Source organism: Neophocaena asiaeorientalis, unplaced genomic scaffold (assembly GCF_003031525.2).
Source record: "Neophocaena asiaeorientalis asiaeorientalis breed wild unplaced genomic scaffold, Neophocaena_asiaeorientalis_V1.1 scaffold242, whole genome shotgun sequence".
Lineage (NCBI taxonomy): Eukaryota > Metazoa > Chordata > Mammalia > Artiodactyla > Phocoenidae > Neophocaena > Neophocaena asiaeorientalis.
The window spans coordinates 8,695,431-8,710,391 of record NW_020172451.1 but is presented as its reverse complement, the minus strand read 5'-3'; the positions used below and the strand labels follow the sequence as shown (position 1 = coordinate 8,710,391).

Genomic DNA, 14,961 nt, shown 5'->3' with positions numbered 1-14,961 from the left:
AAAAAAAAAAAAAAAAAAAAATACAGCTACTCCTTTTGGCACACTTGACGTCATGGCTTGAAAATATGCTGGCGACTCAAGCACGAGTTAAGATGCCACCTCTGCCTTTGAGGGCTCTTCCATCTCTCTGACAGCCCCTTGTCTTTCTTCACCGCTAAGATAGCCCCTCGGCGCTCTCTCTGCCCTCCAGACCCTCCTCCCTCTAAAACTCACTAACTTGAGTAACAACATCTAGGAAACGGGGCGGGGGTGGTGGTGGCGGGTGGGAGGCGTGGGGGAGGATCATCCATGCTGTGTCTCTGGGTTCCTGCCACACCACAGACAGATCCTGCTTTCAGACCAGATTTGAAATGATATGAAAGGAAAAGCTACATAAATAATATCTGGACCAACACCAATGCCCACATGCATTCCCTCTCTAAATCCATGAACATTATTTTAAATGGTATGTGTTTCCTCCTTTTAAATAGACTTTTTTAAAGCTAATATAACTATCAAGTGTCAATGAGGGATGAGGGAAATCCCACAAATTTTCAGAAGGTAACTGCTGGTAGCGAACCTCACTGGTGAACCTGGAGCACACACGTTATGCTGCTCTTCTTTTAAAAAACTGTGATGCAGGGAGATCAGCTCGGTGCTTTGTGACCACCTAGAGGGGTGGGGTACGGAGGGTGGGAGGGAGACGCAAGAGGGAGGAGATATGGGGATACATGTATATGTATAGCTGACTCACTTTGTTATAAAGCATAAACTAACACACTATTGTAAAGCAATTATACTCCAATAAAGATGTTAAAAAAAAAACTGTGATGAATCTTCTCTGAAGACACTTTTAAAAGCATATGCAAAAAATACAGAAAGAGCAAGAGGATGACGATACTCAATTTAGGGGCATTTCAAATGATACTTTTTTAGCCAACAATTATTTAGTGGAGCACTTACTATGGACTAAGCACTGGATTAGAGGCAGAGCACACAATGATGAACAAGACACAGACCTTCTCTCAAAAAAAAAAATCATAGTCTAGTTGGTTTGATGACAGAGGAAATAACAGGTAGTGACAATACAGCAGAATCAGCGCAGATCCGGAGCACACGCAGAGTGCCATGAGATCCCGGATGAGGAGCAATAACCCTGCCTCCAGCACGTCAGAAAAGGCTTCCTGGGAGAAGCCACATCTTAGCTGAACCCTAAGGATTCAAATGAATAGGAATGGAGAACAGAGGAATGAGCATATGCAAAGTGTGAGAACACGGCCTTTACGGCAAGTGGTTCAGCATCCATAGCTAACCACTGCGCGTGATGGAGGAGGAAGGAGGTGAAAGGTAGACTGGAGAGGAGAGCAGAGGCCAATGCCAGAAGGAGCTTATCTGCCAGGCTAAGGCGTTAGACTTCATCCTAAGGGGAGCTCCTCAGCACTCTGACCAGATCAGAGTTGCATTTTAGAAATGTTCTTAGTCTCTAGTTCTGTTTTGACCCCTGACTACTCTTCCTAACTTGCCCTCCTCCAATCCTTTCTTTACACCGCATCCGCAGTCGTCTTCCTAAAGCAAGGATCTGGTTATATCATGTCCTTGCTTAGAACACTTCAAAGGCTCCCCATCGTTCTCCAGACACAACTGAAACTCCTCAGCATGGCTTATAAGGAGACTGGGCACACATGCCTGTCTTAGTCTGTTAGGGCTGCTGTAACAAAGTACCACAGACTGGGGAGATTATAAACAACAGCAATTTCTTTCTCACGGTTCTGGAGGCTGAAGTCTGAGATCAAGGTGCCAGCATAGTCAGGTTCTGGTGAAGGTGCTCTTCCTGGGTAACAGGCTGCTGACTTCTCACTGTGTACTCAGCCGGTGGAAGGGGCTGGGGAGCTCTGTGAGGTCTTTTGTATTGTATAAGATCAACAATTCCATTCACCTCCATCCTCGTGACATAATTACCTCCCAAAGGCCAAAGTCGTTTTAGAGGAAACGACTAAAATAAAGTCGGGAGACCAGAAGGAAGAGCCCTCAGGCACATACCTCTCAACATCAGCACAGATCCCAACAGGAAGAAACGTACCTTGAATCTTCCGCAGGAAGTGACACTACTTACTAGAGCCAGCAGGAGGAAGAAAGAATTTCTCCTTGCCTGGCAGCAGCTCAGCCAGTGAGAGACTGTCACAACTCAGCCAATGAAAAGCCACTACACTTTGAACTTCCAGTTTCCTCCAATGGACTTTTTGTTTGTAACAGTCCCTCCCAACTTCCCCTTCCCCTCTATAAAAGAGTTTCCTCTGCTTTGCTTTACTAGAGTTGCATATGGCTTGCCATAGTTGCATGTCCAAATTGCAATTCTTTGCTTTCTTTTTTTTTGTTTGTTTTTTTTGTTTTTTTTGTTTTTTTGTTTTTTGTGGTACGTGGGCCTCTCACTGCTGTGGCCTCTCCCGTTGCGGAGCACAGGCTCTGGACGCACAGGCTCAGCGGCCATGGCTCACGGGCCCAGCTGCTCCGCAGCATGTGGGATCTTCCCGGACCGGGGCACGAACCCGTGTCCCCTGCATCGGCAGGCGGACTCTCAACCACTGCGCCACCAGGGAAGCCCTCTTTGCTTTCTTGACTAACTTGCTTTGCCAATAAAATAACCGGCTGTTTTACTGCTTTAGGTTAACACTCCTAATACCATCAACTTGGACATTAGGTTTTCAACATATGACTGGGGATGGACACAAACATTCAGACCATAGCAAGACCACCTTGCCCAGGAAGCTCTGGATTTACATCTATTATTCTGGCACAATTATTAGTTGTGCCTCCTTTCACTCTCAAAAGTATCCTGGTTTGGACAAAAAAATTATATGGTCACCTTTATTGATAAGACTCTGCTTATCTCTCTGGTTTCATCTGGCACCTCTCCTATCATCCACTTAATCCTAAGGCCCTACTAAATTTATTTCAGTTCTTTAAACCTGCCCAGCTTCCTCTTACCCCATCCTACATAAAGGCAGGGATCTTGTCATCACTGGATATCCAGCAGTTAGCACAGTGCCTGGCACATAGTAGGTATTCAGTAAATAGCTGTAGGATGCATAATTTGCTCACTCTTGGAAACAGATATATAGCCATTTGTTTCACTCAAATAAAGTCAAATTGGGACTTATACACCTGAGATGTCACAGTCATTTGATGAAGAACTTGTCACCTTAGTTTACATTAAACTTGATTCTCCTAATTTGAAATGTCTAAGGGTTATACCATATTTTTTATAATACACACACTCATTAGTAACATAGAAAAAGATTTAGGTGGGATGGCTTCTTGACCTAAAATGCATAATTAATTCAAAAGTCAGTGTCTCTTTTAATCATCAAAATGATGAAAAAAGTTGGCTACTGCATGGCAAATAAAAGGTGGCATCTTTAAATGTAGTTACCATCCTTCTAGTCTTTTAATTATTTAACTGACTTCTGCAAATGATTGTGGCTTTGCCCTATTTATTTCAAGAAAAACCCATTTAATCGTTTCATTTATGTCTGTTTTTCACACACAAATCATGTTTTCCATATTTTTGAAGTAAAAAAGTGGGAAGAATTAAATTTAAGAAAAGATTTTAATTGGATTTCTTCACCAACCATATAATACACAGTTACTATGTTGATAACCTCTCAAATTTCTGTAGTCAGTTCTCTATTAAAAACATGCTTTGCAATGCTCTCATGACTGATAGAAAGATACTTTCAGGGAAATGTGAAAGCATATAGCAACTGCCCTCAAAATGGAAGCCATTAATGTAATGCACCCAACTCATGAGCAACTGCTTGAACAGCATCATACACACCTAGAAGTGGCAAAGAGCAGAGCTCAAAGTCAGAGCTAAGGTAATGGCAGAGTCACTGTGGTACCTGTGGGTGGTCTGCAGAACCCCTGGATCGAACGATCCTCTTACTAAATCAAATAGATACATAAGTAATACTAAATCAAATAGACACATAAGTAATGTAGCACATCAGATAAGTGTTACAGGGAAAATAAAGCAGGGAAGAGAGAGAGGGAGCGCCAGTGGAAGTGATGAAGTGCCAATTTTTAATACTGTGTTCAGGAAAGCCTCCCTAGGCTGTAACATTTCAGCAGGACCTGAAAAGAGTGACAGTGAAAGCCAGAGAGTGAGTGAGAGAACACCATGTGTGTGGGACTCAGAAGTGGCCTTCAGAAAAAAGGCACTTCCTTGGCATGCTGTAAAAGGAAGTTTAAAGGCTCCAGGAGATGGGACCATTGGAATGATCCTATTATTATGTACAACATGCTCAGATACCTTCTAATTGCCTTGGAATATACGCTCTTCACCAACGCGCTAAAAAATGTATTGTGATGGGGCACAAGCATTATTGAAGAGCCTGTAGTGCTTGTCATCTGTGGGCTAGAGATGACCATAGGGATGATGCAGTGGGATTGGGTTCTCTGATCTCAGTGGGAATAATGGCGTCCTGGAGTGGTAATAGCCAGATGCTACCGCTTAACTCGTAGAGACAAGCTAGGCACGACAACCATAGTAGACACAGGGATGCAATGACATCAGTTTTTTGTTTGTTTGATGTTTTTTACTTTCAGGGATGTATAGTAATGGTTAACGAATCACAAGATGGATACAGAATAGGTGGGCAGCCTACTAAGTGTTGCTTGATATACATAGGTGGAAAACCTAATTAGTGTCATCACGGGAGGAGTCACGGCCTCTTACTCAATTCCGAAACTGAAGCCAGTTCACAGAGCCAGAACCTCCTGATTGAGGGGAAGGTCAGATCCCTTTGAGAAAGAATCCTGAAATGCCCACCACAGGTATATATGGTAAATCTTCCCCTAAGCCTTCCCTAGAGGACCTGAAGCCATTTACAACAATGACTGTCTTTGGAAAGGGAAATACACAGAATTTTCTGGTCTTGTTAGATACTGGCTCTTAACTGACACTAATCTCTGGAGATCCAACAATGCCATTATCCTCTACTAAGTGGGGATTTATGGAAATCAGGTGGCACATGAAGTCTCTGCCTAGGCTCCAAGTCACAATGGGTCCAGTAAAACCACAGACCTACCTCTAGTTATTTCCATGGTCTCAGAATGTATAATGGGAATAGATAACACTTAGTAACTGGCAGAATCCCCACATTAGTTCCACAACCCATGGAGTTCAGGTTATTATGTTTAGAAGGACTAGGTAGAAACCCCTAGAATTAATTACACCTCCTCACTCCAAAAAATATTTTTGGGGAAACTGCAGACATTAGCGCTACCATCAAAGACTTGAAAGTTGTAGGGGTGGTGATTCTTGTTTTTCTGAAGAGCCAGATGGTTTGTGGAGAATGACCAGAGATTATTGCAAATATAATCAGGTGGTGATGCCAGTAACAGCTGCAATTCCAGCTGTGGTATCTTTACTAGAGCAAATCAACACAGCCCCTGGCATCTAATGTCCAGTTATTGGTCTAGATATGTTCCTTTAAAAATCTCTATCAATAAAGATAATTAGAATCAGGCTTCGTGTGGCAGGGACACAGTAGACCTTTACTGTCTTGCCTCACAGTGTCTTTTAACAGAGACCAGACAGACCTGGATTTTCTTGATATCCCATAGAACATCACACTGGTCCATTACATTGATGACACAATGCTAACTGGACTTATTAAGCAGGAAGTAACACCCTCTTGGTGCTACATGCATGCAGAAGGTGGGAGATAAACCCTAGGAAAGTTCTAGGGCTGCCACATCTGTGGAGTTTTTAGAGTATTCAATGGTCTGGAGTGTGTCAGGATACCCCCTTGGAAGTGAGAGATAAGCTGTTTCCCCTCGAACTGTCCAACACAAAGCAAAAAAAACACAGTAACATGGGTGTCTTGGAATTTTGGAGGCAACGCATACCATATTTGGGTGTGAGGCTCTGACCATTTCCTGCCATTTTTTAGTGGGGATCAAAGCAAGAAAAGGTTCTGCAACAGGCCCAGGCCACTGTATAAGCTGCCCTGCCAGGTGGACCTTATAATCTAGAACCAGTGCTAGTGCCCAAGGCAGAGAAAGATGTTAAGCAGAGTCTCTCATGAGCCCCAATAGGAAAATCACAAAGCTGACCTCTAGGGCTTTGGAGTAAAGCCATGTCTTCTTTTGCCTACACCACAGGACACCAAATGACTATGTGCCCATCATGTAATGGGTGTTATCTGGTCCACAGAACACACAGCAGCATTCTATTGTAAAATCAAACAGAATAGATGAGACCAGACCAAGCCAGAAGGCCCATGTAAACTATTCAAGCAGATGTCTCAGATTCCATGGAACCTGCTCCCATTCTTTTACTGCTTCCCCTTCAACTTACACCTATAGCTCCATGGAGAACTGTCAGTTAAGAGAAAAAGTATAGGACTGGTTTACAGGTATATCTGCAAGGAATGCTGGCACTAGCCAGAAGTGGTTAACTGCTAAATCAGAGCCTCACTCAGAAGTGCCCTAAAAGACGGTAGGAAAATCTTCCTAGTAGACAGAATTGCAAACAGACGCACACTTCACATGGAAGGTAAGATGCAATTCATGGCTGATGGGTGCTATCAGGGACTTGGAAAGAATAATATTGGAACACTGGTGACAAAGAAATATGTGGATGAACCTTCAGGATGTATGTGCACACTGTGTGAAGATGTTCATGTCCCATATAAAGGGTTGCCAGAAGACATTTCACTGCAGAAGAGGTTCTCAAAATCAGATGGGCAAGATGCTCTGTTTAATGGATGTCAACCATCCTCTTTCCTTAGTCACTCTAGTGGTTATACAATGGGCTTTTGCAGTGTGGCAGGGGTGGAGACTATGCAGGGGCTACCACAACTTCTGAGGTGACCTGGCTACCACAACTTCCGAAATGCCCAACCTGCCAAGAGTAGAGGTTAATGCTACATCCCTAGCATGGCACCATTTCCCAGGGAAAACAGCAAATTAATTACCTGGTGTCAGGTTGATTATATTGGACCCCTCCATTATAAAGGGAGTAGTACTTTGTCTTCATAAGGAGACACACATATTCCGGGTGCAGATTTGTCTTCCCTGCCTGCAGCCCTTCTGCCAGCACCATTAGTGAACATACAGAATACCTTATCTACTTTCACATCATCTCACAAACAACCCTACACAAACTATTCCAGAGTATAAAAAAAGAGCAAACACTTTCCAAATCTTTTTATGAGTCTGGCAACATCTCAGTATCAAAACGTAACAAAGAAAATATGAGAAAAGACAGTCCTGGTTAATTTCACTTGTAGATACAGATGCAAAACTCCTAAATATAACATTAGCAAATCAAACCCAGCAATATATATAAAAGATAATATATCATCACCAAATTGAGTTTATTCCAGAAATTCAAGGTTGTTTTAATATTTGGAAATCAACTAACTTACAAAATTAACAGCTTAAGGGAGAAAAACCTATAACCATCAATATAGATATTAAAAATGGATAAAATTCAACATATTGATGTATTCATGATAAAACCGTTAACAAGTTATAAATTGAGATCTGCAGAAAACATACAGTAAACCCGTCTTAATGGCAAATGTTGAAATCATTCTCTTTAAGATTCAGACCAAATCTAGGAAGGCCACAATCACACTTTCTGTTCAGCACTGCCTGAGTGGTTCTGCCTAGCATGGCAAGGTAAGAAAACAAAATACAAAGTATGGTTTTACAAATGTGAAACAAATCTGCCATCATTCACAGATGATATGATTTTCAACATTAGAAATCTAGACAAATCTACAAATAAATTAGGAAAATTGATAAGAGTTAGTTAAGCAAGGTTACTGGTTATAAAATCAATATACAAAAATTAGTTCCACTCATTTTCACAGTCAACAAACTGCTAGAAAATACAGTTTATAAAATTATATATTTTACAGTAGCAACAAAAAATATATAAAGTACCGAGGACTAAATTTAACAAAAGCTATATAAGAGTTGTATGGGAAAAAAGCTATAAAATATAATACATTGCAGAAGACTTAAATAAACAGAATAATTTGATATCGTAAAGAGGTCACTTCTCCAAATTGACTTAAAGATTGGTAGTGCCAATAAAAACTCTAACAGGTTTTTTTTGAGGAACTTGACAAGTTTTTTGTGGGAAAGCAAAGGGTCAAAAAAGACAAAACACTAATAAGTGAAAAGTCATCAAGAATTATTACAAAGGTAGAGTAATTAAAACTATCTGTTGGTGCAGGGATAACCAAATAACTTATGGAACAGAATAGAGGGCCCAGAAGCAAATCCATGCACATGTGTAAACTTGCTTTAGGCTATAGATGGTATATTTCAGTTCATCAGGGGAAAGGGCAGACTTTTCAATAAATGATGCTGGGACAGCTGGTTATCCATCTAGAAGTAAAAATGAACTCTTGCTTCAATCATACACAAAACCCAACTCCAGCTGCGTTAAGAGTTGTGGAAAGCAAAACTATAAAAATTTTAGCCTACATATAAATATCTTATGATCTTGAGATAAGAATTTTTAAAAATCACAAGATACAAAAAAGTACAAACTATAAAGAATAAAATTCTACCTCATTAAAACTGAGAACTTCTGCTACCAGAAAATTACTAGAGCTCATCAATGAATTCAGTAAAGTTGCTGGATACAAAATTAACATACAGAAATCTGTTGCATTTCTATACACTAATAATATACACTAATTATATACTTTCTGAAATATCAGAAAGAGAAATTAAGGAAACAATTCCGTTTACTATTGCATCAAAAAGAATAAAATACCTAGGAATAAACCTACTTAAGGAGGCAAAACACCTGTACTCTGAAAACTATAAGACACTGATGAAAGAAACTGAAGATGACACAAACAAATGGAAAGATATACTGTGTTCTTGGATTGGAAGAGTCAATATTGTTTCATTAGAAATCTAGACAAATCTACAAATAAATTAGGAAAATTGATAAGAGTTAGTTAAGCAAGGTTACTGGTTATAAAATCAATATACAAAAATTAGTTCCACTCATTTTCACAGTCAACAAACTGCTAGAAAATACAGTTTATAAAATTATATATTTTACAGTAGCAACAAAAAATATATAAAGTACCGAGGACTAAATTTAACAAAAGCTATATAAGAGTTGTATGGGAAAAAAGCTATAAAATATAATACATTGCAGAAGACTTAAATAAACAGAATAATTTGATATCGTAAAGAGGTCACTTCTCCAAATTGACTTAAAGATTGGTAGTGCCAATAAAAACTCTAACAGGTTTTTTTTGAGGAACTTGACAAGTTTTTTGTGGGAAAGCAAAGGGTCAAAAAAGACAAAACACTAATAAGTGAAAAGTCATCAAGAATTATTACAAAGGTAGAGTAATTAAAACTATCTGTTGGTGCAGGGATAACCAAATAACTTATGGAACAGAATAGAGGGCCCAGAAGCAAATCCATGCACATGTGTAAACTTGCTTTAGGCTATAGATGGTATATTTCAGTTCATCAGGGGAAAGGGCAGACTTTTCAATAAATGATGCTGGGACAGCTGGTTATCCATCTAGAAGTAAAAATGAACTCTTGCTTCAATCATACACAAAACCCAACTCCAGCTGCGTTAAGAGTTGTGGAAAGCAAAACTATAAAAATTTTAGCCTACATATAAATATCTTATGATCTTGAGATAAGAATTTTTAAAAATCACAAGATACAAAAAAGTACAAACTATAAAGAATAAAATTCTACCTCATTAAAACTGAGAACTTCTGCTACCAGAAAATTACTAGAGCTCATCAATGAATTCAGTAAAGTTGCTGGATACAAAATTAACATACAGAAATCTGTTGCATTTCTATACACTAATAATATACACTAATTATATACTTTCTGAAATATCAGAAAGAGAAATTAAGGAAACAATTCCGTTTACTATTGCATCAAAAAGAATAAAATACCTAGGAATAAACCTACTTAAGGAGGCAAAACACCTGTACTCCGAAAACTATAAGACACTGATGAAAGAAACTGAAGATGACACAAACAAATGGAAAGATATACTGTGTTCTTGGATTGGAAGAGTCAATATTGTTAAAATGACCATACTACCCAAGGCAATCTACAGATTCAATGCAATCCCTATCAAATTACTGATGGCATTTTTCACAGAACTAGAACAAAATATTTTTAAATTTGTTTGAAGACACAAAAGATGCTGAATAGCCAAAATAATCTTGAGAAAGAAGCTGGGCCTTGCTGTTTGAATAGGATTTTGTTAAACATTATTTGATGGAGAATTGTGGCAGACTGTATATTCCAAAGATGACCGTGCTAATACACATCCCATCCCATATGCTTTTCTTTCAATATGCCATTGACAGTTGTCCATGGAGGGGTAGGCATCTACGTACCCTCCCTTTGAACTTTGGCAAGTCTTTTCTATTGCCTTGATAGACTGAATGGGGAGGAAGTTCACAGAATGACTTTGAGATTACTCAGCTCCTGCCTGGTCCTTTCTTTCACAGGATGTTCAACCTTGGAACTCAGCCACCATGCTATGAGGAAGCCCAAACTAACCCATGTGGAGAGATTTACATAAAGAGGTGCATGTGGAGAGAAACTGAGGGCCCCAGCTGACACAGCAAAGCATCAACTACCAGACACATAAGTGAATGAGGCTTCAGATGATTCCTGTCCCCAGCATTTGTGTTCTCGGGATGAAGCCCAGACATAATGTCACAGAACAGAGACGAGTCATCCCCACTGTGCCCTGTCCTAATTCTTGACCCAGAGAATCCATGAGCGGAATAAATGGTTATTTTGTGCCATAAAAGTTTTAGAGCAATGTGTTACACAGCTGAAGTAACTGGAACAAAGACATTCTAAAGAGAAAGTAATAGAATGTCATAAAGTATTGTGAATACTGGCAGTATTGGGTGATGAGGCCAAAAAAGGTGGGCTGGGACCAGACTATGAAAAGTCTTACATGACAGTATAAAAAAATAGACTTATGGGCAGTGGAGAATTGTTGAAAGTTTTTAAGCTGGAAAATGAAATGCTAAGATCTACATTTGCAAGATATCTCTGAGATCAGTGTGAAGGAAAGACTGGAAAAAAGAAAGACTCAAAAGTAGGAAAACCTCCTCTAATTAAGATGAGTCCTAAACAAGTAAAATGGTGGAATCATCCCTCAAGTGACATGTTTTGTGACCTTCTTCCTCTTAAGGGTTGCCTCTGATGCTCATTTATACTCAGATTCACTTGTATTAAAATGCTGGCAGAGAGAAACATGTAACACAAAAACCTGCACGAGGATAGTTACAGCAGCTTTATTTATAATTGCCAAAACTTGGACATAACCAAGATGCTCTTCAGTAGGTGAACAGATAAATACTCTAGTATATCTTATTCAGCACTAAAAAGAAATGAGCTATTAAGCCATGAAAAGACAAGGAGGTACCTTAAATGCACATTACTAAGTGAAAGAAGCCAATCTGAAAAGGTTACATACGGCATGATTCTAACTATATGACTTTCTGGAAAAGGCAAAACTATGAAGACAGTTAAAATATCAGTGGGGCTTCCCTGGTGGCGCAGTGGTTGAGAGTCCGCCTGCCGATGCAGGGGACACGGGTTCGTGCCCCGGTCTGGGAGGATCCCACATGCCGCGGAGCGGCTGGGCCCGTGAGCCATGGCCGCTGAGCCTGCGCGTCCGGAGCCTGTGCTCCGCAGCGGGAGAGGCCACAACAGTGAGAGGCCCGCGTACCGCAGAAAAAAAAAAAAAAAAAATATCAGTGGTTTCCAGGGGTTAGAGGGGAGGGAGGAATGAATAGGCAGAACACAGAGGATTTTTAGAGCAAAGAAATACTCTGTACAATACTATAATGGTAGATACATGTCTTATACATTTGTCAAAACCCATAAAATGTACTCCACTGAGAATGAACCAAAATGAAAAGTATGATCTTTGGGTGATTAAAAAAAGTGTTAAAGTAGGTTCACTGATTGCAGCAAATGTACCACTCTGGTGCGGGATGCTGATAGTGGGGAAGCTGTGCTCGTTTGGGGACAAGGGTTATATGGGGAAATCTTGGTACCTTCCTTCAATTTTGCTGTGAACCTAAAACTGCTCTAAAAAATAAAGTCTGTTCAAAAATATTAGGGGGTGGAAATGTTAGGAGATATTAAAATACAAAAACATTTTCCTTATTGTTCTTCTTTCAAACTTCTGGATCTGGATCAGTTTACGTAAAGTGTATTCTAAGAATACAAGGTAAGCTGTCTAAAAAATTGTAACCACTTATAACCAATTATTCATGTGAATAATGCCAACCTTGTACTACAGATATCACCATAACCCACAATTTCTTGTTTTTGGGTCTATTAAAATATCCTCATCATTCTCACAACTGGCTTTATAAGAAAGCCATGAACTATATACATATACATGAACTATATACATAGGAACTTGTAATATAAACCTATACTAATAAACTTCAGTTTTAATATTTTGGATATCAGGGTGCTATATAAGGGGAAAATTGAGGTGCATGGTCCAAAGTTGAGGGAGAAGATGTAACTCAGAACGTAAGGAGCCAACTCTGTGGAAAGGAAAAGGATGCCTGGATGGATATAAAAGCAAAGATATACAAGGGAATAAAAGCTACTGAGAATGTTTTGTTCTCATCTTGGCAGATCTTTCATCCTATTTTCTGAGAAAATCAAGAGGAAGAATGTATTGAAAACTGAGAGTTCATGGAGAATAGATGGGATGGAGTGGCTCGACAGTGGATCAATCAGATCCTGAGCAGCAGTAGAGCCCAGTTGGAATTTGATAGCGTAATTTATTGGAGGCCAGTTTTGGATAATTTTATACTGTGCCACTCTCTAATGTTAATTACTCAAGAGATGATTAACCAATTTGTGGTATACCATGCGTCATGCTTTTTCATATTTTCATCTAATGCTTGCTTCTGAAAAATATCATAATTTAAACTCTTCATCAAAGAGAAGATGAATACAAACAAGAGAAGGAACTAAAATGAAATTTTCTGCTTTAAAAAAATTTATAAAAGATTTAAGGTTTGTAGTTAATAGTTTTTGAAATAAAACAATGAAAGAGAAAAAAACATTGAAACAAATGGTAAAATAAGGTTACAGTATCCTGTGTGGGTTGAATTTATCCATGCTAACCCGGTCCCTCATGACCAAAGTTAAATTAAAGCCACTGTTGCTAAATTTAACAAAATAAAATCTGATGAAAAACAATTCCTGTCCAGTGTTTCTGAGTAAAAATGTTATTCTTTACCTAATTTACCTGCATCCCAGAGGTTACAGACATCTGTTTGCCCTTCTGACAACCATGTAGTTGACGAGATAATGGAAGTAGGAATTGTCGGCAAAACTGGCTTTGGATCATCCTCATAAAATAACATCAGGTCCTTATGGAAAACAAGAGAACACACATGAAAGTAGAAAAAAAATTAACCCCACTGCTTCAATATGCTACAACGAATGGACAATTTATAGAGGTACAATGTGCCTCTATGTGCTAACATCGTTGTAAATACATTTTGACTGAAAGAACTTGCACGTAAGTTATCTACACGTGGGTGTCCACTTAGTGTTGGGTGGTATTCTGCCCTTAAGAATCCCCACTCCCTTTGCAGCAACATGGATGGACCTAGAGAATATTATGCTTAGTGAAATCACTTATATATGGAGTCTAAAAAATAATGCAAATGAACGTATATTCAAAACAGAAACAGACATATATATAGAAAACAAACTAGTGGTTACCAAGGAGGAGGGGCAAATTAGGGGTATGGGATTAAGAGATACAAACTACCATGTATAAAATAAACAAGGATATATTGTATAGGACAGGGAATTATAGTCATTATCTTGTAATAACTTTTAATGGAGTGTATCTGTAAAAATACTGAACCACTATGCTGAACACGTGAAATTAACATAATATTGTAAATCAACTATACTTCAATTGAAATAAATAAATAATAAAAAACTATACCTTCCAAGTATAAAAAAAGATTCTCACTCCTTGCTAAAGACACCTAGTGTAGACAAGCAATGATTTTGTTTGGGGCATTAACTTTCCCTACCACTCCTTGAGCATCCTTAGAACATACTATCTCAGAGGCCAATTATTCTGTTTTATTGGTAATAACAAAGCTACCTGTGTGTATCTTTTATCCATATTTAAAATTTTAAACTTTTTATCATGGAGTAAAAAGTAGACAATAATCCAATCATGTAGGTTAAACAACAATCAACTCACAGCCAGTCTTGTTATATTTACCACTCTTGTGTTTTATTTTAAAGCAAATCTTAGATATATCACTTATTTCAACATGTATCTCTAAATGATAAGAACTCTTTAACAATAATAATTATTTTACACCTGTAAACTTTACAATAATTCCTTAATGTCATCGATTATAAACTGTTCAGATTTTCAATTTAACCTAAGTATCATAAACAGGTTTTTCTACAGCTAGTCTGGAAACGGATCCAACAAAGTCTACACAGTGGGACTGGTTGACCTGTCTTTCTTCCCCCATGAATGGGTTGACCTTTCTTCCCCCACGAATGGGGGATAATTTTTTTGCCGTACTTTATTGAGGTATAATTAACATATAGTAAATGCAAAACCTTAAGTGTAAAGCTCAGTAACTTTTAGCATTATGTGTATATTTACATAACCACATTTCCTTGACTCCAGAAAGTTCCCTCAAGCGCCTTTCCAGTTGATACCACACCCCCGCCACCAGTAAACAGTATTCTACCTTCTATCACCATCAATAAGTTTGCCTGTTTTTGAACTTCATACAAATGTAATCATACCCTATTTATTCTTTTGTATCTGATTCCCACTGCTTAACATAATATTTGTGAGATTCATCCATATTTTGTGTGTATTGGTAGTTTGTTTTTCTGTAAGAAGTATTCCAT

General features: G+C 38.7%; 1 protein-coding gene across 1 annotated transcript in view; it reads right to left on the bottom strand.

Moving 5' to 3' along the window:
* The window catches only part of ENTHD1 (ENTH domain containing 1), a 97,174-nt gene that overhangs the window by 30,278 nt on the left and 51,935 nt on the right, over positions 1-14,961 (bottom strand). Inside the window, exon 4 of the mRNA XM_024737658.1 lies at positions 13,307-13,430. Within this exon, the coding sequence (XP_024593426.1) occupies positions 13,307-13,430 (124 nt within the window). The remainder of the gene's footprint in view (positions 1-13,306; positions 13,431-14,961) is intronic.